The 27,680-nt window shown below is 36.9% G+C and overlaps 1 protein-coding gene across 1 annotated transcript in view; it reads left to right on the forward strand.

Annotated features, from left to right (window-relative positions):
- Positions 1 to 27,396, forward strand: part of LOC101254353 (nuclear pore complex protein NUP88-like) — a 28,529-nt gene extending 1,133 nt beyond the window's left edge. The window contains exons 3-11 of the mRNA XM_069291630.1: positions 549 to 830; positions 1,295 to 1,446; positions 6,628 to 6,750; positions 13,432 to 13,576; positions 14,745 to 14,806; positions 15,250 to 15,466; positions 23,710 to 24,618; positions 25,415 to 25,664; positions 26,887 to 27,396. Of these exons, the coding sequence (XP_069147731.1) occupies positions 564 to 830; positions 1,295 to 1,446; positions 6,628 to 6,750; positions 13,432 to 13,576; positions 14,745 to 14,806; positions 15,250 to 15,466; positions 23,710 to 24,618; positions 25,415 to 25,664; positions 26,887 to 27,152 (2,391 nt within the window). The 5' untranslated portion in view covers positions 549 to 563 and the 3' untranslated portion in view covers positions 27,153 to 27,396. The remainder of the gene's footprint in view (positions 1 to 548; positions 831 to 1,294; positions 1,447 to 6,627; positions 6,751 to 13,431; positions 13,577 to 14,744; positions 14,807 to 15,249; positions 15,467 to 23,709; positions 24,619 to 25,414; positions 25,665 to 26,886) is intronic.
- The last annotated feature ends 284 nt before the right edge of the window (positions 27,397 to 27,680 follow it).

The raw sequence follows: 27,680 nt of genomic DNA on the forward strand, positions 1-27,680 counted from the left end.
AGTCCTTTAGATAGACTGCTCCATCGATAGTTTTTGGGTCATCAAGATCGACTTCTCCTCTTGCTCAAGTACAGAATTAACCTCTTGTTCCTGAATTCTTCTGCTATAACTTCAGTGACAGATCTTTGCAAATTTCTGGTTATATGTGACTTGTGGGAGTCACTCCTTTATATATAAGATAATAAAATGGATTATGTCAATAAGATAGTGAGAAGAATATATATATTGATCTTTGCTGTTAACAGTGACATCATTTAGGGCTCTAAATACATTAACCCCCCCCCCCCCCCCCCCCCGCGACTAACTTTGGATTGATTTGTCTGGGAAATTTCAAACTTGCAGTGTCTATCAATCACACAAATAGATATTTATTCTTCATGTCATCAAATTTTCTCATTACACTCGGTTGGTGATCCTCGTTGTCAGCCTCTTTTTATACATTTGATTTCTGTTTCCCATTGCTTGCTCCAAATTGGGCCCATGCTCAGCACAGGAACCCCTTACATATTTTTGAAAAGACAATAAACAACTTACATTCGGTTTTGCAGGAGAAACCAAGGAGTATGAGATACAATTTCGAGGAGGAGGATGGTGGCCGTCAATCTGAAGATGTGGAATGGCTACCCTTACAACACCACCCTGTTTTTTCTACTCCGCCGGACAGGGATAGGGATGGAGACAGGGCCTTGACAATGCCCAAAAATCTTTTAGCATGGGACGGAGCTTCTCGTCTCTACTTTTGGGACTCCTACAAAACCTGTTTGCATCGACTCTCTCTTCGATTGGGCGAACCTGATCCAACTTCTCTCCTTGCAGCTTCTCCCTCTAAGGTAACTTCTTATGTACAAATCTCCATTCCATGTTTATGTTTTACTTCTCTTAGCAAACTGAAGTTGACTGCTCGAATAGAGGAGGGTTATAACATTTTCAACAATCTACTTGTAAAATATAGGGATTAGTTGATTCAAAGGTGACAACAATAGTTGACCTATGCTGGTTTGACTGATTTTCAACTTATATTGCACCTTTAACTTGCATAGCCCCACATCGCCATTCCTCTCTGATTATTAAATATTTAATTCAGCCCCAATGTTCAATCCACTTCTTTCATTCTTTCTCGTTCCTCCCTTATTTTAAAAACCCAAAAGAATCTTACCAGTTTCCAAAAAACAAACCCAAAAGAGGGAGAAACGGATTCATCACCAATATTTTAAGTGCATTGGTACCACTTCTACCTGATATCAAGCTACTAATTGTTCTAGCTACGTATTTGATGGTGCTGGTTGTTGCTTAGGTATTGCAAGCTGATGTGCAATTGAATTCTGAGGTTCAGCGAATTTCCATTAACAGAAATGGATCAGCACTGTTCCTAATTAGCTTGGATGGTTTATACGTCATGTATCTCTATGGGAGGACTTCGACAAAAGAAAATACAATTATTTGCCGGTATAACTTCCTCATTTTGGTTTTGTATGGTTATGTTTTCTTTGGATTCCAGTGTGTTTCAAAAACAATAGTGTTATTGTAATTCGTAACTATTTTTCATTTGAAATGTACATTCTCCTATATCTTCGGAGTTCAGAAGCATCTTATGTATTTAACTAGTCCTATGCACTCTATTCCTGGTTGGCTGGAGGAAATTATGAATTTTCTGGTATAGCTACCTGCCCTTTTTTAAAAAAAATTAATTCTGGATGTAGCATCTTTTTTGAGAACTGTTCTTGATCTTGCATCTCAGCATATGTAGTTTCCTCTTGGAATGGCTCTGTAAGCTACGTATTCTAGGATACCCAGCTTGTTGAGTGCTGTTTACGATTATTGGCTTTTATGAAAACTTTGTTTTTTTCTTTGTTTTCTTTGCTTATTAATGTTTTTGGGATTTCTCATTCATCAAGAGACCTGTGAATCTATAAGTACATGCTGATATCTTTGTTAATTCAAGGGCAAGAGGCAGGTCAGATTTATACGTGTCTGCAATGGGTAATACCATCTGTTAGGTTATCTCCTTGTTCTAGCTATTCTCATCAATGATGATATTGATATGAGGTCACACCTAAATGGCTCCTAAATCTTTGTAAAAAATTGTTTTTGGGATTCTTTGGAAGAAATATTATATTTAAGAAGCACTTTGGGTGTGTTAGAAGCTCAAAAATGGCAAGTAATTGCAAAATTTGGCTTTTCGGGGTTTTTGGTAGACAATAGGCTTATTCTCCTTGATTTTAAATCGAATTGTTTGAATATATAAAATGATGGTATAGTTATCCTGATATGCCATAAATGAGCAGTAATGGGATCTGTGCTAATGAGCAAGCCATTTTTCAATTAAATGGAATGATGCATTTTGCACAAGCCATTTCTACTCTTTATGACTGGAAATCTCAAGTAGCATATTCAATTACAATAATGGTGATACCAATTTGTCTTACTACTCCCAGTCTCAGTTTGTTACCCTTCTATGATCCTTTTCCTTATGCCTTTGATCTGTTTGTATATTCAGAAGACATACTGTTCTCTATGATTTTCGGATTGTCTTTCTTCTTTTACCTTGGAAAAGCTACAATTTTCAAGAACTTGACAAAAAATCGAAGAAGTCACTAGTTGTTAGCTGTTTGGAGTAGCTTTCTTGCACATTGTGCTTTGTGACTTTGCATCTTCTTGATGCTTTCTAATATCATTTAATTACTTTATCAAAATTTTTTCAAGAACTTGACAAAGAAGGGAAGAAGTCACTAGTTGTTAGCTAGGTAGATGGAGGAGAGAGAAAAGAACAACCTTGACAAGCCTTTTTGATCATCGACTACATCTCTGAACTCAAAACGTTTGGGTGAGCATGACCAAATTGCCCAAGAAGTCAAGACTTCGCTAGAGACATGTGCCAAGAAGGTGAAAATGTTCGACGAGTCAACTTTACACATTCATGAGGGATATTCCAATGATATCCAACAACCCAGTTTGGGAGCCACCTAGGTTATCCTTTTCTATCTGTACACACTTCCTAGCTGTCTCTTTCTTGAATTTTTCATGATTCCTTGGTTGAATGAAGGAAAGGCGAGGGCAGCGTTTTGGACGAGAGAGGCGACAAGGGCCTGCCCCGCCATGCGGCGAGGCGCTCGCCTTTTTGAATCGAGGCGCCAATTAATACAAAAAATTATAAATATTTAATTGCATATATAAATATCCAAAATCTCAATAGCAATAATATTTTTTGAGAAGGACAATAGCAATAATATATTAGCAAATATTTCAATTAAAAAATGAATAGTAGATACTAAAAATCTAGAACTTTAAGGACCCAATAGTTCAAAAGACAACACTAGAACTCTAAAACTCAATTCTTCTTCAAAACTATGCAACTCTTGAAGATCAACATCCATCATTATATTTAAAAAATAATAATTAAAGACAACAAGTAGTGAAGGTAGTAAGCAGTGAAAAAAACAGTCAGAGAATGCAACAAGCTACTATGATGAGAAGAAACGAATAAAGATGAGAAGAAGAACTATTGAAGAAGAAGAGAACTCAAGAAGAAGAACTGAAAAGAATCAAAAAATAGAGGAGCAGTCGCGACAGTCGACTTCAAGTTTCCAATTGTAGTAGCAACAACTTTAATTCCAGTCGATTTCAAGTCTCCAGTTGAGAAGGAGCAGTCGCGACATAAGTTGAAAAAATACCCAAAAAATCCTAATTTGATTATTTGGCTTTTTAATTATTAACATTTTGGCTTAAAAAACAAAAAAATGCGACACATATTGCATCACTAATTCCACGTCAGCCCTCGCCTTGGCTCGCTTTTTGATCTCGATATGCGTCGCCTGAAATAGGCGAAAAACCCGTCACCTCGCCTCGCCTCTCGCCATTGGCCATGAGGTGCTCGCCTTTCTAAACACTGGGCGAGAGTGACTCATACTACTCTCTAGAAGTCCATAAATTTAAGTCAAATTTACAAGGAAGCCTTGACTTGGCCAACACTTGACGTAGAAGAAGTTTTAGAAGATTGAAGGTTGGTGAAGAACCTAGCTAGTATGCAAAAAAGCTTGGTTGGAGGCTTAATGAAATGGGTTGATTATTTTATTTTTTGATGACAAGGAAAGTTGCAGCCACAACTTTTTTTGGGTGCGCACAACATAATAGAGGTACTCCGCACTAGGCAAGCCCGATGCGACAAGCTTGACTTAGAAGGTAAACCCTTTGCTTTTGCTTGCAAAGGGTTTCGAACTTGAGACCTCCAACATGGAAGTCCCAAACCCAAACCACTGGCCACCCCGAAGATTATTAGTCTAACATATTAGTGTGTACGTGATGAAGATATTTTCTTGTTGTTTTCTTTGAATTAGACCTTCATTTAATTCTAAGTAGTGTCAAAGTAGAAGATCAACACTAAAAATTAAGATCATTTCAGTGGACGAGGTGGACATGGTGACCACCTTATACAAGTGTTGAATTGCAGGTGGACAAGCTCGTGAGGCTTGGGGTAAGGAGTCCATTATTTTCTATGTTGTACAATTTGATGATGGATGTCTTAAGTATGATGATAGATGAAGTTGTGACGGGAGGTCAGAGTTTCTCAGCCTTGATTAGTGAACATAGTTGCGTGATGGTCACATACCTATTATTTGCTGTCGACATACCAGTGTATATCTAATGGGGATATATGTTAAGATATTTTCTAGTTGAGTTCCTTGAAATAGACCTTCTTAGAATTCCAAGTAGTGTTAAAGCTCAAGATCAACTCTTAAAAAGTGAGTTCATGGATGAGGTGGACAATGTTGAACACCTAGCACAAGTGTAATTGTACGTATAAAACTCTCCTTACCATTTACATAGGATTGCCATTAGCTGTTTCAAATTAGGGCTAGTTGTGTGAGATTCAGTAACTAAAAGATTTGAAAGGTGACTAGCAGGGTGACAAAAGAGACATTCATCAAAAGGGTGAAGGAAGCACTAGTCAAGAGCACAATATCAAGCATACCCACATATTGCATATTTTTTGTGCAGGCTCCATTTAATACAGGAGAGTTGTAATGGCTTCAAAAGAATTTCTAATGGGACTCAATAGAAGGTACTCATCGTTTTACCTAGTTAGTTGGGAGACCATAACCTCTTTAAGAGAGTAAGGAGATCCTGCAGTGACTGACTTCAGAGTTTCCAACAAGACAGTCTCATAAATGGATAGGGTTATTTTTGAGGACCAGATATTATAGAAGGAGGTAATCAGAAGGAAATATATTATTGTGGAAGGGGATGGAGGACTGGAAACATGAAATTGTTGTATGGATGCTATCCTTGGTGGAACAACATAAAGGAATGAGAAGACTTCAGTGGCGTCGTTACATATAGGGTAAGGGTGGTAGCAAAGTTAGCTTTAAGGTCACTAGGGTTGTGGTTGGACTGAACATGTTAAGGAGCCTCCCCAACTCACAGTTTCTTGAGCCAAAATGAGATGATAGCGCAACGGATTTGAATGGCACAAGATAGGATGGTTCACTGGAACTTGAGGTTTAAGAGGAATTTATTAGAATAAGAGGTTGATGGATTTCAAACATTGGAGGACATACTCTAAAAATAGAGAATTCGTTCACGAGGGTAAGAGCTAAGAAGTGATGGTGCGTTTTTTGGAAAGTTATGCCACCACAAGCTTTTGTTAAAGAATGATTCAGTATTCTTATGATGCCTAGAAAGGTAGTCTTGTTAGCATCAATGGAGTAAGTCAACTGAGAACACGTGTTACATAAGGAAGAAAATTATTACATGTGTTAGCCGGTGATTATTGATGGTTACATAGGCGACGATGTAGATCAACTAATACTTGCATTAAGTTGTGCTGTTCCACACCCCTTATTGGTTTCTTTGTGCACTAGGCTAGCTTGCCCAGGTGTCCACATGTTTGAAATGGTTTGTATCAAATTGGCTTGGAGTGTAACCGGTGATGCTTGGTTCCGTAAAGGACATATTACATATTTGGGTTTTTAGTAGAAAGAAGAAAAGTTGGAGATTATAGAATGTTGCCGCCTTGGTCATCATGTGGGAGTAGTGGAAAGAGAGAAATATGAACTGTTGGGGGAAATGAAATAATTTTGGTATTTAAGAAATTGCCAATTGTTTTTAGTTGGTCTCTCCTGCACCTAAGAGGTTCCTTTTGTATAAAACTTTGTCATTTTTAGAGAATTATACTCTTGTGTAGGTTCTTCTCCTTTTGATACACTGCTTATATATAGGAGTTAACTCACGTTGATGATATTATGTACCTTATTAAAAAAAGGTTAAATATATATTTTTCAAAGTATCTCTGGTTTGGTTTAATTAGATTGTATTTTAATTTCAAATAGAGGACTTTTATAGTCATTAACTGCAGGTTACATTTGCACCTCCTAACTTACATTCTGTTCTGTAAAGGGCAATATCAGGTTATGTCAAGAGTCTCTTTCTATGGTTCAAGAATATTTATTACTGTCATCCTTGAGTAAACCAGTCAGATTATCCTCTCAAATGTATTAGGAGATTAAAACAAAACATGATAGCTACTTCTTCAGTACCAATATTTGAGGGTAATTATGTTGTTTTCTGATAATCAGTTGTGGTGCATTTGAAGTCACATTAAAAGTGTTCATTTCCTGTTGCCGGTTACAGGACAGTTCTAGTTGGTTCAGAGATCTACTTTGACAGAAACAATGCGCTACGCACGTTGAAGGTTTGTTGGCACCCTTACAGTGACACCCATCTTGGAATTCTCTCTTCTGATTCGGTTTTCAGGTACTTATTTCTTTGTTGAAAATTTAATCAAGGATTTTTGATGATACAGTTCTCAAGTGGTGTATGTTGAAAACCTGAAAAGAGTTGCTCAATCTGTTTTTTAGACATTTTAATAAGACTAGTCTCTCGACATGTGTGTTGCACGTGGTTTCGGAGTCATTTAGTCAAGTTGATAGTATATTGCCTGACATTGGAGTATAGAGTTTTTGTTAAGTTATATCAATATTATTAAGTTGGAAATTATACACAAACGAATGAAGTACGCAGTTTCTGGAATGATCAGTGCTGATAGTTGAATGCTGTCTTGTTTGCCGATGTCAAGATAATTACATATAGTGTGAACCTATAAAGATACAAATCGAAGTTCAATTAGAACATGTAGTTGCTTTTACTTATTTAGCTTTTATGGGGTACACTCATGTAATTAACCGTATCTCACCTAATGCTTTCTTCTAGATGATATTCCAGGGGTATGTTCCTTTCACTCGTTTCGGTTGCTCTGTTCTAACAAAACTCTTGTTATCGACGTTGAAATCCCTATTGGAAGTTCAACATAAAGTTGACCATGTGAGAAAGCATGTTGTGATAGGTATAATTTGGTTATTAGAGAATAGAAGGATTTCACGAACTTGAAATTTATAGGAGTAGATGGAATTCTAAACTAAATGAAGATTTGCTTGTTTAAATTGTTGGATACTAAACAAGAAAAAAACCCCATGCCTTTCTCTTTCAAAAAATACTATGTGCATTTCTTTAATCTTTTTCCAGAGGCAATTAGTACAAAAGAAAGTGCATCTTGCAGTACACATGAAAAGGAATTTATGAGCAATAACAGAAAAGAGATATGGTGTTTTATATCACCGGGACATGGTGTTCTATTGGAAGGTTTTATTTGGTGCATAGTGCATTATGGTTGTTGAGCTCTCAATATATATGCCACTTCCACATGGGAAAATAATTGTGGCGTGGAACTCTTCACGGCAAACATGTCATTCAATTTGGCTTATTAAACTAGATTAATTGTCCATGATCTGCTTCTTTTGGCAAAACATTTTAACGTGAACCCAAATGGAAACGATAGAACGAACTGAAACCTCTTTCTGTTAGCTCAAACCCTCAAATGACAATGATATATCTCTAAATAAATAGTTCCCTAAGTTGTACAGGTAGGTTTTCCAAAACAAAAGACTTATGGGAACAACATGCTGCTTTTGGTCTGTTACATGAGTCTATTTGTGGCCATCTGAAAGCTCTCTAAAATTTCTAAGTGAGATGCAATACTTCAATATATTTCTTTCAAGAAGCTAATCCTTTCGGACTTGATGAGCCGAAAAATATTAGGAGTATCAACAAATAGCAAAGAGGACAGAACCTTATATCTGGAAGTGAGCTGTCAGTAATTTGGCCTGTCTTGTTGCTCATTTGGACAAATTGACGAAGCTCTTTTCATTTGCAGTAATGCATGTTGATAGAGGTTAGAACTCGAACAACTTGGATCCATTTAAATGTGCAGTCCAAATGTTGGGTTTAGTAGAACCATTCCATTGTATAGAACGACACTGTTAAAATCCTACGAATTTTCCATAAAATATGTATAAATATAGTAGGTAGCTTGGTTTACTGCAGATTTACTCTAGCTTGATTTGACATTGATTTGTATTGATTTCCTTTCCTTTTAGGACATGTATACTTGGCTATTTAAACCCCAATAGCTTGTGGGAATAATCAAGTTGAGTTCTCTCTCAAATTCTTGTCTTCTCACATGGTATCACATGGTATCAGAGCTTTCTTTAGTGAGAAAACAAGAATACAAGAGAACAAAATTGCTGAGAATTTTTTTTCCAAACAAAACCTCCACTGTTTTGCAACTCTGACACTCTCCAGGGGTATTGTGCATATACCAGTACCACTATTACGACGGAATTCTCACAGTTTGTGGTGTTTTTCAGCCACTTTTCTGGCAGATTTGTTGTCCAGCAACTTTTTCCGGCAAGACAGCTAGCAGTTCTCTAGTTTTCCAGATCTGTTTTTCAGGTTTCCCCCCAGAATTTACTTTATTTTTGAACACTTGTAGATCTGTTTTTCATGTCTCTCAGATCTGATTGCTTAGCACTAAATCTGTGAGTTCCACCAACCCAAACCATGGCATCACCACAAAACCTTTATAAGGTTCTGCGAACTATTTATCTTTGTCCTCCTCTGTTCACTTATGGTGCAAGGGACAAGGTGTTCAAGATCATTTGGTTAAACAGGCCAAGAATATTACTGGAAAATATAGGGGCGAATGGGAGAAAATTGATGCTCAATTGTGTAGTCTGTTATGGAAATCTATTGATTCAAAGTTGATGCCTTTGTTTCGACCATTCCAAACTTGCTTCTTAGTTTGGGAAAAGGCTTGTGGGCAATATACAAATGACATATCCCGTTTTTATAATGTGATTTCTCTGTTGATTAACCTTAAAAAGCAGGCCTCGGACATGTCAACTTGTCTTGGACAGGTTTAAGTGGTTATGGAGAATTAATGAGTTAATGCTTGGTACTCCAAATATTGAAAAGCAATTAGAGCAGTGTCAGAAGATGTTTCTAGCTGTTATACTTGCTGGACTTCCATTTGATCTTACTTTATTGCGAGATCAAATTTTCGCCAGCTTTATTGTTCCCATTGTGGATTGACCTACTTGCTCTATTGTTACGACTAGTAGCACCACCTATGTCATCTAGTCATCTAGTACCACCTGCACATTCGTTTGTCCTAGCATCTCAAACTGCATTACTGACCATAGATCGAAATGGAGGCTGGCATGGGAAACGACCAAGATGTGGTTATTATAACAAATTGGGTCATACCCGTGATGTGTGCTACTCTACATGGTAAACCAAAGAATGCTCATGTTGCTCAAACTTAATACATTGGTAATCCCACCAATCAATTGTTCTCTCTGTCCGAGGTAGGATACAATGACTTTCTTCCGTATCTGGCGAGTAAGCAGACATCTTCATCAATAACTTTTGTTGCCCAAGTTGGTAATCTTATTAATCATGTTGCTTGTATCTCACAATCCACCACACTTGTCCTTGGGTTATGGTTCTCTGACCATGGCAGTCGGAGTCGGTCAAGCCAATTCCTTACCTTTCTTGGCTCTAAATAATGCTCTTTTTGTCCTTGGTTGTCCGTTTAGCCTCTTCCAATAAGTTGTTTGGCTAAGACTTTATATTGTTTTGCCTCATTTTTAGTGACTTCTTTGTCATACAAGACCTTAGTACAGGAAGGATGATTGGCGAAGGGCATGAGTAAGATGAACTTTATTATCTCAATTCTCACAAATCCATTATAGTTTGTCAATCTCAGACTCTCTTGATTTAACCCATAGATGATTGGGACACCCTAGTTTATTCAAACTTCAAAAGATGGTACCTAGCTTGTCCAAATTGTCTAAGTTGGATTGTGAGTCATGTCTATTGGGGAAGCACACCCAAGCTACTTTTCCACATTGTCCTAATAATCGTGCGTAGTCACTTTGTCATTTAGTTATTGTGATATTTGTGGTCTTATTAGAATCAATTCTACATTGGGTTTTGAAGGTTTTGTTACTTCCATTGATGATTGCTCAAGATTCACTTGGATGTACTTAATGGAAGATCATTTTGAAATATTTTCCATATTTCAAACTGTGCTGAAATAAAAAAACTAGTTTGGTGTTTCTATTTGCATTTTTTGTAGTGATAATGCACGCAAATATTTATCATCTCAATTTAAACTATTTATGTATTTCCATGGATATTTTCATCAAACTGTCCATACACTGCACAACAAATTGGGATTGCAGGGAGAAAAAATCGGCATATTGTTGAGACTGCAGACACTATTCTCATACAAGCAAATGTTCCATTGCGATTTTGCGGGGACACAATGCTCACCTCTTGTTATCTGATTAACTGTATGCCTTATTATGCTATTCATAATAAGGTACCACACTCTGTTTTGTTTCCAAGTCAACCTTATTCACTCTTCCACCACATGTCTTTGGGAGCACATGCTTTGTCCATATAGTCACTCCATAAAAAGACAAATTCGCTCCCCGTGCTCTTAAATGTCTTTCTCAATTAAATGGTACATAAGGGATATCGATGCTTCTCACTTGAACTCCAGCGATACCTTCCTTATGTTAGCTGATGTTACTTTTATTAAGGTCAAACCTACTTTACATCCCCTTCTACTCAACAATTAGACATTTCTGACATTTTACCAGTTCTATCTTTTGGTGATCCACCATAGTTTGTCCTTCCACTATTAACCTATCAGCGTTGTTCGCGCCCAGATGATTCACGCCCTCTGCCATAATCGTTGTCTGTTGAGAACTTTTTCTTTTATGACAAGGAAAAACCTGCAGCTGCTACCCTTTGGGTGTGCACAGGGTAAAACCCTCGCTCCTATGCAGTAGCTTGCAAATCACATAGGAGAGGTAACCCGTACCAGGCAAGCCTGGTGCGACGAGCTCGACCCATAAGCCAAACCCCTTGCTTTCGCTGGTAAGGGGTTTCGAATTAGAGACCTCCAACATGGAAGTCCCAAGCTTAAACCACTGGGCCACCCCGAAGGTAATCCACTTGTCTACATAGTCCTTCCATCGCCACTCGAAAAGGTAACCGCTCAACTCGTAACCCTAATCCTATCAATACTTTTTAAGCTATCATCTTTTGTCACCAACCATTCTCCCTTCGTATCATCACTATCATCTGTGTCCATTCGTAAGACTACATATGAAGCTCTTTCTCATCCAAGCTGACATCAAGCTATGATGGAAGAGATGTCTGCCTTACACTCCAGTGGTACTTGGGAGCTTGTTCGGTGGGTATATACGGTGGATATATATGTGGAGGTTTGCCCCGATGGATAGATTGATTGCCTAAAAGCTCATTTTTGGTCTTGACTACGGTGATATTTTCTTTCCTGTGGCCAAGATTGCTTCAGTTTTCTCTTTTTATCCATGGCTGTGGTTTCTTCATGGAGATCTCGAAGATGAGGTATATGTCGAGCAACCATTTGGTTTTGTTGCTCGGGGGAGTCTAGCAGCATGTGTGAAGTCTACGACGAGCACTTTATGGCCTGAAGCAGTGTCCTCGAGCATGGTTTGGGAAGTTTAGCATGATTATTCAAGAGTTTGGCATGGTATGAAGTGACACTAATCATACTTTGTTTTATTGTAAATTTGCTTCAGGTTTGTGCATGTATTTGGTAGTTTATGTTGATGACATAGTTATCACAAGTAATGATGATGAGTGAATTACCAAATTGAATCATCATCTTTTCCAGCTCTTTCAGATTAAGGATCTTGGTCGATTGAAGTACTTCTTGGGCATTGAAGTTGCTCAATCCAAATCAGAAATTGCCATTTCACCAGGGAAGTATGCACTTGATATTCTTGAAGAGATAGGGATGACGGATGGCAAGCCTATTGATTCTCCAATGGATTCAAATGTTAAACTTGTACCAAGTAGGGGGAGCCTTTTAGCGATCCAGGAAGATATGGTAGGAAAGTTGAATATCTCATAGTGACTCAACCCCTGATGTTACCTTCCCGGTTGGTGTCGTCAGTCTGTTCTTGAATTCTCCTTGTGAGTCATTGGATGCAGTTATTCACATTATTCGATACATAAAATCTGCTCCAAGGAAAGGATTTCTTAATGAAGATCGAGGACATGAGAAAATTGTTGGATATTCAGATGCAGACTGGGTAGGGTCCTTTGACGGACGATCCACTTATGGATATTGTGTTCTAGTTGGGCAAAAATTGGTGTCTTGTAAAAAGTAAGATACAAAATATGGTTGCTAGATCTAGTGTAGAAGTAGAATATCAGGCTATAGGCTATTGCAGGTGCCAACCTGTGAACTCATATGGATCAAGCAACTACCGAAGGAATTGAAATTTGGAGATACCAAAGGAATGGAACCTGTGTGCGATAATCAAGCTGCATTTCACATCGCATCGAGTCCAATATTTCACGAGAGGACCAAACACAAATATTGATTGTCATTTTGTTAGAGTAAAGGTACTTTCCGGAGATATTGACACAAGGTTCGTGCGGTCAATTTATCAGTTTGCATGGATATTCACCAAGTCCCTAGCTGGTCCTAGAACAAGTTATGTATGTAAGAAGCTTGATACATTTAATTTGTATGCACCAGCTTGAGGAGGAATGTTAGAATCGTAGGAATATTCTATAGCCTATGTGTGAATATAGTGGGTAGCTTGATTTACTCCTAGATTCGCTCTAGCTTGATTTGATATTGATTTCCTTTTTAGGACATGTATAGTTAGCTATTTAAACAACAATAGCTTGTGGGAATAATCAAGCTGAGTTCACTCTCAAACTCTTGACTTCTCACTGACGTTTATCTACTCTGTAGCTTCCTTTCCCCTTCCCTTTTCTCAGAGTGTTCATGTACAAGTGATCAATATTTTTGGGGCTTGTAGTTGTCAGAGGCTCAGAGCTTGTTGAATAGCTGTGTAGCATTTTGTTTGTTTTCCACAGGCGAGAGTTTTTTCCATTTGTTCTCTACGACTTTCTTAATATATCAGTTGCATGTTAAATCACTTGCTGATTGGAGAATTGTGTTGTTTCTACTTATTGACAAATTACATTGTGCTATATTTTACTTATGTATTACTTTGTGTTCAGGGTTTTTGATTTGTCTTCGGCCCTTGGCCAGCCAGAGCAGGAGTATTATCTACAGCCCGTGGAGCCTGGCAGTTCGCACAATGCTACAGCAATCTGCCCTGTCGATTTTTCTTTTGGGGGTGATCATATGTGGGACAGGTTCAGTGTAAGTTCTATTCTTATTTTGCAACTGGTAACAGTGTATATGTATATATAAATCATGATCAAAACAGTACATGGGTTGTACTAAAATCATATATTCAAGAGAGCTTACAAATTCTACTGTGCTATGATTAAATTGAATCTAAAACATCAATCATTGAAGCAGTTCCATTTTAGGATATCTAATTACACCAAAAACATTGGATGAATACTGAATTCAGCTTGATTTTCTGCATATTATTCTCCACATTCTCAATCATCTAGAGTTTCTCTCCTTCCAGATTAAATGTCCACCAGATGCAAGCAGGGACAATTCTCCATCAACTTTTGTCTTTTGCTTGCACCTACTTCCTGCCAGCTCTTGAGTGCCTCTGAATCCTTACCAGGCATAGTCCAAGATATGCAAAAATATTCTCCAAATCTGTCCTGTAATCTTGCAATGTAGAAATAGAGGATTCACTGTCTCTGCATTTTCCCCACAGAAGAAACATCTGGAAAATGGTTCCCTCTTCCATCAAATTGTCCTGTCTAAGGATGGTTTCCTTCACCTAAACCTCACAAAACAAGTTACTGTGTCTTATTTTAGTTTTCCAAGAGCTTCCAAAGCCAGTAGTTGATTGGAATGGTTCATCATTATGGAACGTTTCCAAGTTAGAAAAAAAGGTTCATCATTCTGTAAGCTGCACTAACTTGGAAGGAGCCATTGTTACTGCCCAGCCGCCATGACACATCTCCTCCTATCTGAAGCCCACTAACTACTTCAACTGTGCAAAAATTGAGCCATTCTTAGTTTAATTTTTTACCACCTTCCCGTTATATCATAGACATAGTGCTTATAAAAGTTATAAGCTCAGTTATACTTTGGTGATGCCCTGTTGACAAACTTTGGGGACTTAAAAGAATATACTTCATCAGTGAATCATGATCTTTTCACTATGTGAATATGTGGGATGATAAAAATTAAAAGAAATGGCATGGTAATAGTTTATGAACCGTAGCTGCATTGATATGTTTGGTCATAACAATATATGGAACTAGTGTATCACTATATAGTAGCAGATTTACTGTTTATTTTCTAAAATCCATGTTCTGGCAGTGGTGGTTATGATCAAGTGGTTTTACCATCATTAGCTTTGTATGTGAAAGTTGAGTAATTATATTATTTTATGCAGGTTTTCGTCTTGTTTAGTGATGGCTCAGTTTACATCTTATGTCCTGTTGTTCCATTTGGAAGGTAATTTGCCAGAGATCATAATGCTGCTAATCTTGAGGTTTTATTAGGAGATGCTTATGAACAGAAATTTAAATATGATGGTCGTGAAGTGATATTAATTTTTGTGAGGTCCTTCTATTAGTTGACAAAAAGATAAAATATCTTTTTCCATAATGCTTCTGACATTTTCTTATTTTTGCTCACTTGTAAACTTGATCAACTTATAGGTTAATTTCCTAATATTTTGATACTCGTGTGTCTGTATAAGAGATCTCATAGACTATTACCTTTCCCTTAGAGCAATTATTCCTCCTCCCATGTTTCTCATTTTCATATTCTCATCAAGACTTTTAAATTGCATATGTTTCTCCTTATGCCCTGTGTTGCTATTTTTGGCCCGTGCAAGTAGCAGGTCGTAATACTTCACTTAATCTCACCAAAGTAGCTGCTTTCTATTCGAACAGTGTGTACAAATGGGAATCTGTACTTGAGTTATATAGTGATGCTCAAATGTTTGGTCTGAAATCAGCGAATTCAAAAGCTGTGAAAAACTCAAATTTGGCAATCTCTTGGTTGGGAGCAACATTTCCTGAACTAAATCGGGAAGAAGTTCATGCAGAAAATGCTGCTGTTCTTAGAGCTCAACCTTATGCTTTATTTGATTCTTCAATCTCATTACAGGTACACTTTCAACTTACGGTGCTTATTTTCTTGATTTTGTTTTCATTAATTCTTTTCTTCTTTCTCTTGTTAGTCGATGCTGCATTTGAATATTCATGAATGTGAACTGTCAGATTGTTGAAAATCGAAATAGTGTGCAGCACACTGTCTTTTCTTACAGGGGAAACAAACTATTTGATTTTCACTTTATGTTCACGGATCAAATTCTATTTGTAGATTTTGAGAAATAAGTGAAGACTTTTATGTCTTTCAATATATTTTTATGTTCCATGAGAAGGGGTATTTATACAAGTGAATTCTGACTTAATTAAGAAATGACAATCAATTACAACAAAAGAAAAACATTGTTCTTTTAATTACACTGGGAAAAGGAAAAATAAAGTCTCCTAAAATCATGCTAATTAGTTAACACAATCAACACCTCCTATGATGGAGCAAAGATGTCACACGTTTGAACTTGGAAACTTAAGTATTAATGGCTATGCTGGCCACCTCGAAAAAGTTGTTACAAGAGAAAAGAGAGCACAAATACTTACAAAGATCCTATAAAATTCACTAGCTGGATCTCCTGTTCTTTACACCAATAAAGAAGTGATTGCTTTTCACTTAATTGTATAACACATTCTTTCCCTAAAAAAAATCTTGAGAAAATAGTCAAATGCCCCCTCAACCTGTTATTATATTTTCAGCTACACACTTATGCTTTACGGGAGTATTATTAATCCTTAGACTATTTTAAAACGGAATAATTACACCCTTAGATGCTGACTTAGCACAGAGAGTGTCCTCACTCTCTTGGAGGCATGTGTAAGTCAAAAGAATTGATAAAAAATATTTTAGTAACATTTTAATTTGCCTTTTTGTTAAATATATATTTTCACTTTTCTCTTTTACTTTTTTTTTCTTTTTCTTTTTCCCCTCTCTTTATCGTTACTCGACATTAACCTCTCCACCATTTCCTCCACCTTGAACCACCAGCACTATACTAACGACATCTTTTTATCCATCTTCTAATATTTTCTTTACAATTTGCTTCACGGAGTAAAGACCAATATAATTAACCATGGGTAATAGTGTGCTAGATGCAATACCTGGTTATATGATGTCTGTGTTCCCAGTACCAGATAAGGTCATACGGAGGATAGATGCTTTGAGAAGAAATTTCTTTTGGCGTGGAAATGAAGACAAAAAGAAGTTTCATCTAGTCACGTGGGAAGAGGTCACAAAAAACAAGAATGACGGGGGACTGGGGATTAGGAACATGAAGAAACAAAACAAAAGCCTAATGCTGAAATGTCTTTGGAAGTTTATCACAGGAGAGAATATGCTTTGGAGAGAGATGATCAGGGCAAAATATGAAATGGAGAATAGGTGAATGACAAAGATGGTGACTACGCCATATGGATGTGGTATCTGGAGATCAGTAAGAAATCTTTGGCCTCTGTTTCGTTCTAGAATTAGATTCCAGGTGGGTAATGGAATGAAGGTGTCATTTTGGGAGGACAGATGGATAGCCCAAAGAACCCTGAAACAATTATTCCCGGACTTATATACTGAGCTATCAATAAAATGCAACTGTGGCTAAAATCTGGACAGGACGGGTGGAACTTACATCTTAGGAGGAATCTAAATGATTGGGAGTTAGGGAACATAGTGCCCTTCCATGATACAATGGCACAATTTAGTAATTTGACCAGGGAAGAAGATAAGGTTGTGTGGAAGATTGGCAGCAAAGGGTTTGTCAGTGTCAAGTCAGCTTACAAAGATCTCAATCATTCAAATTCAAATGACAGGAAGGAGCTCTGTCCATGGCAGATGATATGGAAACCTAAAAATTCCATACAAGGTAAATTGTTTCACATGGTTACTAGCAAACGAAGCAGTGCTGACACAAGAGAATATAAAGAAGAGGAAGTTCCAACTATGCTTAAGATGCTTTTTGTGTGAGGGACAGGCAGAGACAGTCAACCATCTCTTCCTGCATTGCAAATGGACAGATCAATTATGGAGAATATTCAGAAACCTTAGGATTATCATTTGGGTGAAACCAAGAAACATAGCACAACTCCTAAATTGTTGGATCAATATAGGCAATACTACAATTAAGGAGGAGAGATGGAGGATTGTCCCAACTTGTATATGGTGGACAGTGTCGAAAGAAAGGAATCAAAGATGACCTTAGGATTATCATTTGGGTGAAACCAAGAAACATAGCACAACTCCTAAATTGTTGGATCAATATAGGCAATACTACAATTAAGGAGGAGAGATGGAGGATTGTCCCAACTTGTATATGGTGGACAGTGTGGAAAGAAAGGAATCAAAGATGTTTTGAGGGCAAGAAGAACAATTTGCAGAATTTTAAGATGAATTGTATAGCTCTTTATTATTTTTGGTGTAAACAGAAAGTTTTAGTACAGGTAGAAGAACTTTTTGATGTTATAGATTATTTGTGACAAAAAGCACAAATGGAGTTAGTCTAGTTTGTAATACTTTTGGAGGGGGGCTACTTTGATGTTGTATACCTGTGGATAAATAGGAAAAAAAGTTATCATTCTTAAAAAAAAATGCAGAAGAAGAAAGATTGGAATCAAGCCAAAAAAAAGAAAAGAAAATAGAATTATTTAACACCTTCCATCATTGAAGTGTCCATTTTATTACTAAATTTCTTTTTTGATTAACAGAGAAATCCATTCAATTAAAACAATTATGATTGTTAAATAATTTTCTTCGATCATGAATTTCATAAAGTAAACTAAACATGAGTTTTTGGTGTTTGATCTGGGTATATAGTCCCAGCCACTTGGGTTGTAGATGCCTTGATCGCTCCACTGGATGAGTTTATATTGCCCGACACATCAAATTTGATGAGAGCAAATTCCCATTTGCCGAACCTTCTATCCTTGGCCCTCCCCCATCCCAACCAACTTCGTCACACCCTTTGATTTCTCTCCCTGTTGCTATTGCTCCAAATTCTAGTCCTCCACAACCGCCCACTCCTCCTAGTTTATTTCCACCCGCACCTTGTGACACTCCTCATTCTTCGTCACCACATTATAGTACTAGTCACGGTCCCCACCAAACAAATGTACCCATCATCCCTCCTAGTGAGTCTTGTCCTTCATCGTCGACCTTGTCCTTGCCTACATCACCTCCAGTGGCCGACTTCTCTAATTACAATCTTGTTCCTAATCCGCCTCTACCACCCAAGCCACATAATAATAATAATTGAATTATATCTTTCGTGGTCTTATAATCTCAAATTAGTTCAGAATATCAACACCATTAATCTACCTTCTCACCGGTTTTGGGTTTGTAACATACATCAATTATCAGATCTTATCTTCAAGCTCTATTGTTGTTTGGTGAAGACCCAAGAATTTGACCATCGACAGCTCGTTATAAAATTTATTACAAATTTGGTGTCATGGAGACAAAGAAATAACATTATAAAAAAATACAAAAGTGATGAGTAATCAAGCTCGTCAAGGTGCTGAAGGATGGTATAAGGTGATGAAAAAATGATAATAAAATAGCTTTTTTTTTAGTGTGTGACTGATTTGGAAGAAGGGAATGAAAAACAAAAGAGAAGAAGAAGGAATAAAAATAACAATGATCTTTTTGTAATTAATCAAAATGGGGATAAAGAGATAATAAATATTAGTAACAAAAAATGACAGCTGGCAGCGAGTGTGCATCACTAGATGTTGAGAATGTGGTTGTCTAGTTTTAGGGTGGTAAATATTTAGTTTTTAAAGAAGCCAGTGGGGTAATAGGATCCCCTGCAAAGATAAGTGTGATGTTGAGAATCCGATAATAGGTTAGGGAGGCATTTCTCTACTTCCTCAAATTTTTTTGATTTCTTTCTTTCCAGATATTCCACCATATTCCACCAGATGCATGCTGAAACTATTCTCCCCACCTCTTCTGACTCTTGCTACTTTCCTTTTTCTAATCCAACGGCTTAATAAATCTCCTGAGTGTCTGGGCATAGTTCAGCAGTCCAGTTTACACTGGCTATGCTGGTAAATAAAATCCAGACCTGTGCTCTTCTCTTGCAGTGGAGAAACAGGTGTTTGTTGGTCTTCAGATCCTCTTTGCACGGAGAACACCTCGTCTACAATGCAGTGGAGAAACAGGTGCTTGTTGGTCTCCAGAGCCTCTTTGCACAGAAAACACCTTGAGGCTATGTTGGTGCCCCTCCTCTACAGTGCCTCATGAGTCAGAGAGGCTCTTCTAGCTAGCTACCAGCCAAGAGAATCTTTTCACTTTGGTTGGAGCTACTCTTCCAGATTCCTTTCCATGGGTCTGTTGTTCTACATGCACTTCCTACTGAGTAATTTTTTTAAAAAAAGATACTTAAGAGGCCATAAAGTCTATTAAAACACCAACAAATTAAAACATTGAAAACCAAATAAAATAAAAATAAATACATATGACAAGAAAGAAAATGAAAAGCAGAGAAAATGTTACGAAATGTTTTAAAAAGCTTTTAGGGTAGTTTTGTAATTATTTATTCTAATGCAAGTGTGAAATGCTATGTATTACTAATACCTAGAATTACTTGGTATTAGTAATACACAATAGAGTATATAACTAATGTAAGCATTAGTTATACATGGCAAGAAAATGTGCGCCAAACAAGGTACTACTAATACACACCTAATGCATGCATTACACTCTACCAAACGACCCCTTAAAGACCCATTTGCCCCTTAAATCTCTTTTTATATCTTTTCCATTATAATAGTGGAGGACATCTTTGTAAATTAATTTTTTATGCAATGCATGCTTTATTTAATACATCAAACCAAACAATGCATAGAAATTCTATATAATTAATGCAAGCATAACTAATACATGCATTGCTAATACAAGCATTACTAATACACTCTATTAAGCAGTATTCTTATACACTCTACCAAACGACCCCTAAGTAGTGTAGGGGTTATTTTTTACCAAATGTTCGGGATTAAAATTCGACAAAAAGTTTTCTTTTCAATTATATCCTTAGAATTATTATGGGATTTTCTATTTCATGTAATTGGGGCAAGATAGATAATTGTTTGCCAATATTGTTTTTTATGGCCTTCTAACTAGCTAGGAGAAGAACAATTGTATTGCAGTGTTTGCTATTTTCTTAGTTAAATTATTTGATGGTAAATGATTGTCATCTTAACAAATTTATCAATCAGCGTTAGTTTTCAATTTATAAAAGATAAACCATCTACTTTGAAAACCAAAAAGACGGTAAACAATAGTGAAATCGAATAAATCATCTACATTTACAGATAAAAATATGCAAGTTGTAGTTTTAATAAGTATGCAATTTTATAAATTGTTCAAAATACAAATAATTAGAAAACCACATATATATCAAGAAAAATACATTCAAGTCACAAACGTCATGTGGTGATATATTTTACTTTTTTATTAGTAAATGTTAAACAACTCACATTTTAAATATTATATTGATTCATTTTGGATTTATTTAGCAACAAACAACTCTCTAATTAATGAAATTTGCAAGATAATTTATTTAAATAAATTTAGTAGTACAAATATAAAATATATAATCAAGAAAATAAACAAATTGATTAAAATGATTTGAGGATACTTTTGTCTTTACTATAGTAATCCCATGGTATTAAATCATATGTATTACTAATACCACCAAATGGAAGGTATTAGTAATACATCATATAATACCATATAGGGTGCATGCATTAGTTATACATGGGCCCACAATGCCTACCAAACATAGTATTAAATAATACCATACATAATACGTAGATTGTTTCTCTTAATACTCCCTACCGAACGACCCCTAAGGGTATTAAGTTGCATTCTGTTGATAAGATGGGCAACAACTAGAAGGACATCCCCTAGTAGGTTTTTTGGTAGAGTCATGGTAAACATAAGAGATCTTGTCACTTCTAATACATGCCTAATTTTCCTCAGTCATATTTTGTGCACTAGAATAGGGACTAAGTTTGATGGATTATCCCATTAAACTCTAAATAAGCACCAAATCTTTTTCCATGTATCTATGCCATTGCCAGTTTGCACGATTTTTTTCTTAGCCTCAAATTAAGTACTAATCATCATCTTATGAATTGACTGAAAGTAAGTATCAAAAGTGTACGGCATAAATTGCTTAGCGATTTGGGGGTGCATAGTATTCGAAAGTGTGCCACATCTAATATATCTAACTAGTTCCTTGTACTGCTTACCTCGGTTCTTCAATCGTTGAGTTTGGTGCTTATTGACACATGACAGGCTCTTCTAAAGTCTTACAAAACTATTCTTCTAGTCACAAAGGGATTTATGTCGGAATAGCTAATGGCTTGCTAACCACTGCCTTTGGAACATATTCGATTGTCTATACACCTAATAGGCTGATATTACATTACCACCCATTCTTTATATATCGTAATTTCCTAATAATCTATTACTCCCTGTCCCAATGAATATTGCTTAGAGATTTGTAGGTGCATAGTATTTGAAAGTTATGTCCTAACAAGTGATATTGGAATCCCATAAACCATTATCAAATGCAGTAGGTTGGTTCTGCTCTCCATTAATATAACCAAAGCAATTTTCTAAATTTAATATAGAGCAAACAAGACCTTGACTATGCACGATACGCCCCATATAATTTCATAATATTGGTTTTTGTAAGAGAATTATTATCTATTTGCTTTGTGTCCCCCACAGAAGAAGAAAAACCAAATAAAACCATTGCATAGATCAGTCTCGTCGGAAAACCAGCTCTGCTTTGATGGAACCTAACTCTGGTTATCGAAAAAATCTGAAACTTGGTGGGTAAGCATGAAATTAACAAGAAGCAAGTAATCTGTAAAACATTCGGGAGTAGTCATTGGTGACACCCCCTCCCTTTTTTTGTTTTTTGTTTTTTGCTGGGAGGGAGAAACACTTACCTCAAAAGGCAGCAAGGACTCTGATACCATGTTGAATTTGAGTAAGAAGAAAAGGCTTCTTTGTATTTCAGTATATCATATTGTTGTATGAGAAGGGTTTTACGTAAATGAATCCTAACTAATTAAGGAAAGAAGTCAAATTCAATAAAAGAAAATATTCTATTCCTATACTTGCGCTAGGAAAAGGAAAAATAGAGTCCCCTAAAGTTGTGCTAATTAATTAACACAATCAAAACTAATTTTTTCAATATTATTGTTGTGTTTACCATGCATGTTAGATAGATATAGCAGTCACTAGATGGGCTTCATCGGCACCATTTACCTTGAACTTCTTCAGAAACCAACATTAATTTGAGTTTCAGAATGTGAAGGAAGAAGGCTTCTATGTGCCGCCCCCTTTCTAAAATTGGGATAAACGATGATAGTAACATGGCAGTATTAAATGTTGCAAGTTGTAATATTTTTAAAAATCAGAAGATCTATTGATATTGATGCATGTAAGAGAAGAGAACAAAATAGCTATCTACCCTTCAATTGAACGTACACGGATGACAAATATATTGACATTGGATTCCGACTGGATTGCACTAGGAAGAAGAAAGATACAGTAGAAAGTCTTTCCCGTCTGTCCTTATTACCTAGTGCATTGAATTTTTTGCCCAACTCCTTATCTTGTTGGATGCGAAACTCTTATTCTGTCTTAGTTACTTGTAACAAGTTGTGGCAGGTTTGATTTCGTGGAATATAATACAAGACTGTTACCTTCTCAAAAAAAAAAACTTGTGTATTGGCGAAGGAGTCCAGACTTGAACAAGTTTTAGAAACTGTAGACTATAAAAGTTGTGGTGGAAAACATGGTGAATCCAATTGAGACTTATTTCAACACAAATAACTCTATTTTCTCTTCCATGCATCTCCTCAGATAGAAATCCACTGAACTTCCATTTCTGTGTCCAGAGGGGCCTCATTCCAGTTTTCTTTCTTATCCTTTTTATGCTGAAACAAATACCACTATAAGCTTTGATTAGATGAGCACTGCATTCTCCTTTTTTCTGTTTCTTGAAGTGGAGAAAGTGTACGTGAAATTGCAATTTTACACGGTGACATCTAAGTTAAGCTGCACAGCTATTCTTGTTTCTCTTTATGAAGGAAAAGAGTGTATTTTCAGTCAGTGCAAAACACTTTTGTGTGCTGGCTTATGTTTTGGTTATATAATGGAACTGTTTTCCGGAAGAGATAGCTTGCTTGATTCTCTTTCCAACTATGTAACACCTTATGTTGTAACACTGGCTTCACTTGCAGGGACCTTTACGTAAAGTAAGTCATGGTGTTGAAGATGACTCAGTTCATCCTCCAGTTCATGAAGGGCGTGCTGTCAGTTTTCTTTATGATTTAGTTAGCAAAGATTCTATCCTAGTAACTGCTTGGAGTGGGGGGCAGTTGCAGATAGATGCTTTAGCTGATGAAGTGCAGCCTGTCTGGAAGGTTGGTAGTCCACCTCGGGTATGTCTGGATTCAACTGATAGTATAGTTGGCCTTGCAATGATTTGCGAGTCATTGTCAAGTGACACCTCCATTTTGAAGCTTGATGTGCCACCAGATCATACTTTATGGTTGGGGCATCCACCTCCTCTTCTGAGGTTGGCTATTGTGGATTTAGCTCTGCCCAGAAGAAGCGGTTCTGTTTTATCAATGTTTGTTGATCCCATTATTTCAGAACGAATATATTGCCTTCATGAACGAGGAATTGATTCAGTAGTGTTGCACTTTTTGCCTTTCACTAATCAGACTCGTGGCAAAGAAGACATGATGAGAAGTCCCTCTGTGCATCCTGTTCTTAGCACTTCCCAAGGAGAAGCATCATCAGCTAGCCCACTTTCTGGTTTCTTGGCTCTATCAGATTCTTTTGGAGATTCATGGATTGTGGGTCTTACCCCTTCTAATGAGTGTATAGTGGTTGAGATGGAGACTTGGAATACACTTCTTCCCCCAATTATTGATAAGGTTGACAAACTCATAGGTGCAGAAGTGCCAAAAGATACAGATTCTACTATCATAAGCAAAGAGCTCCTAACTGGGCCCAGGGTAGTTCTTTTGCCTCCTTCATCACCTCATTTGCGCTCAGTTTCTGCAGATTCAATTGAAGGCCGATCAACCCTTCATCAATATTTCAAGCTTTTTCATGAAAACTATGTGGAATATGCCCACAAGGTAACATTCTGCTGTTCGTACGCTATAGTTCTGATTTGAGATGTGACTTTTTCCTGTTGAGCTCTCTCTTTTTTTTGTTGGATATCGTCTTATCATCTGCAAGTCTTCATATTTCCCCCTCTGAGGGGACAAGGGGTGTGCCTTATTTTATCTGCTAGTGAAAAGTTTTGGTGGCAATATTCTTTTACTACCTGTGTCCCATTTAATATGAGGTACTTTGACTCGGCAAAGAGTTGAAGAAAAAAAAGGAAGACTTTTAAAACTTGTGGTCTAAAATGAATGATAGAAATTTATGTGGCTATAAATAATTTCATTTAGGGTAAAATATACATTTTAAAGTTACATTGTTACTTAATATAGAAATGTGGCCAGGATGGGGATCTTTACTTAGATGATCAGATGCATCTGTTGGATGCTACTTTGTTTCTGTTGAGCATATTGCTGAAATATTTCTATATACTTTGTAAATGGAGCTCCCACCCTCCATTCCATAATAAGCAATTTACTTATTAGAAAAGATTGAGTGGAAGACATTTTTATATAAACTGTTAGCAGTTTTCTTGTAATGATGGTGTTGTTAGTCCCCTACTATCTGAGGATGTATTTCAAATTTCAACTGTGCATTGCTTTGCACGGAAGAGGAATTTAATCCTTTGGTTCTGTGCCCTCTTCCTTCTCATTTCTCACTTGGGTCAGAATTGAAAGAAAATCTTTATTTTTCTCTCTTTTATCAGTTCTTTTGACAGTAAAGGGTCTCTTCATGTTATGACTAACGGTACTTTTGTTCTGTTATCAGGTGTACTTTGAGATTCGACATCATGCACCTCATGTAAAAAAGATCATTGATGATCAGTGTTCTCGATTGTGCAAAGCACAGCAAAAGATTTTGGAAGTTGAAAGGAAACAGGAAAAGATCGAGGATCGTGTTGAGCATGCAGTTCGGTTTCACAGTGAGCTAGAAGAGCGCTTGCAAAGCCTGAGACACCTGCCGGCAGCACATAAGACATCTCTATCTAAAGCTGAACGAGAGTTTAAGTCTGAACTTGGTAATATGCTCATCGAATGCCAATGCTTAATATAGCTTTATTTTTGGTTTGTTGTGAACGCTAGCTCATCATGGTGTAGAAACTGATACAATGCACACACATATGTCTAGTCTTTTGCATTTGGCCGACAGACTATTTCTACCACCTCTCTGGATGCTCTAGAAGTCAACCCCTAATGGATACTGGCCTTTAAGCCCTAACAATGGCCAATGAGTTATTTGTCGGGCTTAATTCATAATGAATGGATTAATTCATAATGTCTCTGATAGTTCCACCAAATTTCTTGTTTACACACCTTACGAGGGGCTTCAGGGTGGGGGTTCCCTTTACCCACCTTAATTTGAAAATTCCCTGGCTAATACCCAATGATTTGGAAACATGGGAGACGTAGGTTTCCAACTCTTTGATTGTTTTTAGAGCCTCAAATTTTAAAAATAAACTGAGGCAGAATCAACTATTCAGATCAATTCAAATGATCCAACAGTCTTATCATTTTTATTCTATGATTTTTTTCATTCTCCTTTTTTGAGTTTTTTCTTTCCCAGCACCTCCTCCTTCTCCACCTCCATCAAAACCACCACCGCCACTGGAAACACCCTTTGTTCTCCACCACTGCACTGCTTTCAAGACCTCAGCAATCCCACCTCAAACCAGTCTAGTGGAGTTGCTGGGGTCAGAGATGTTTGGCGGCATTTATGGTGGTGATGTCTTTTTTCTTGTGGGTCGAGCTGATGCCAGATTGGTGGGTTGAGAGAAAATGTGAGTTGAGTGAGAGAAGAGAACATTGAGTTTGTGGGAGATGAGGGTGGATTAAGGGGGGGGGGGGGGGGTTAAAGTTGAGAATCGGTGGTCGTGTGAGGAGCTGTATAGATTTTTTGAATGGCTGAATGGGATATTTTGCTAGAATCGAGGGTGTACAGACAGATTGGGACTGGTGTTTTCTTTTTCTTGTGGGTGAGGTCTGAAAGGAAGCTGAGTGTTCCTATGTTGAAACAAATGGAGCGGGCGGTCCGTAATGATGGTCAAATAGTTTCTCACTGTATGAGTGGCGTGTAATACTTATCCTGAGAATAATTTTGTTTATTAGGATAGGAAAAGGAATCTGAGTTCTTTTTTGGTGTAAACAGGAACTAGGTGTAAGCTTGGTTGGAAAAGTATGTATTTTTGTTCTAGCTTTAACCTTTGAGTATGGAACTGAACATTATGTTTCTACGTCATGCAGACAGATTTAGGGGAGTGGAGTTGGATGCTCTACGCTCTTCTATTGAAGCAGTAAATGCCAGGTTGAAAAGATACACACATTCTCTACAGCCCAGCCAGTCAAATGAAGAGCGACAAGTATCAGTGAGGAGAAAAGTGCGTGTCCAAGAAAATGAAATGTCACTGCTGAAAGCATCACTTGAAAAGCTGTCAGTCATGAACAGTGAAAATGCAAAGAAGGTTAAAGTAGTTGAATCGGCGCTGAAAGGCCGTGAAATAGGCACTTGATGATATGTAGGATTGTATGATGATTTTTGTTTGTGATGCACAAGTCAAAAGTTGTTGGTTAGTGTGTTGATACCCAGCTTGATTGCCTGTGTGACTAGTAAGTGTGTTAGGTACAAGATGGGATACTTTGAGGTGATATGAGCATTGGAAGTAGCTTTAGGCTTTTTATTAATTTCCTCAACAGATTATACTGGCCATTCGTTTTTCATCTGAAAGCTAAGCACAGCGTTTTAGGTTGATTTTATCACGCGACTCATACATTTTATACAGTTTTGGAAAATTTTAACTACAAAAACCTCAATGAACTAGTCTTAAATCATCAACCACACTAAAACCAAGTTTTGTAAAAAAAATAATTAAAAAGGGTAATATTTGTCCTTGTATTCTTAGAAAATGATTATATATTTTTTTTTTTACACTTTTTTTTATTTTGATATATTTGCCTTTGTCATTAGGCACAAACTAGTGAATTTGTCAAAAAGATAATAACATAACAATTTTTTAACTTAGGTATTACCATCTCTTTCT

Source organism: Solanum lycopersicum, chromosome 11, assembly GCF_036512215.1.
Source record: "Solanum lycopersicum chromosome 11, SLM_r2.1".
NCBI classification, from domain to species: domain Eukaryota; kingdom Viridiplantae; phylum Streptophyta; class Magnoliopsida; order Solanales; family Solanaceae; genus Solanum; species Solanum lycopersicum.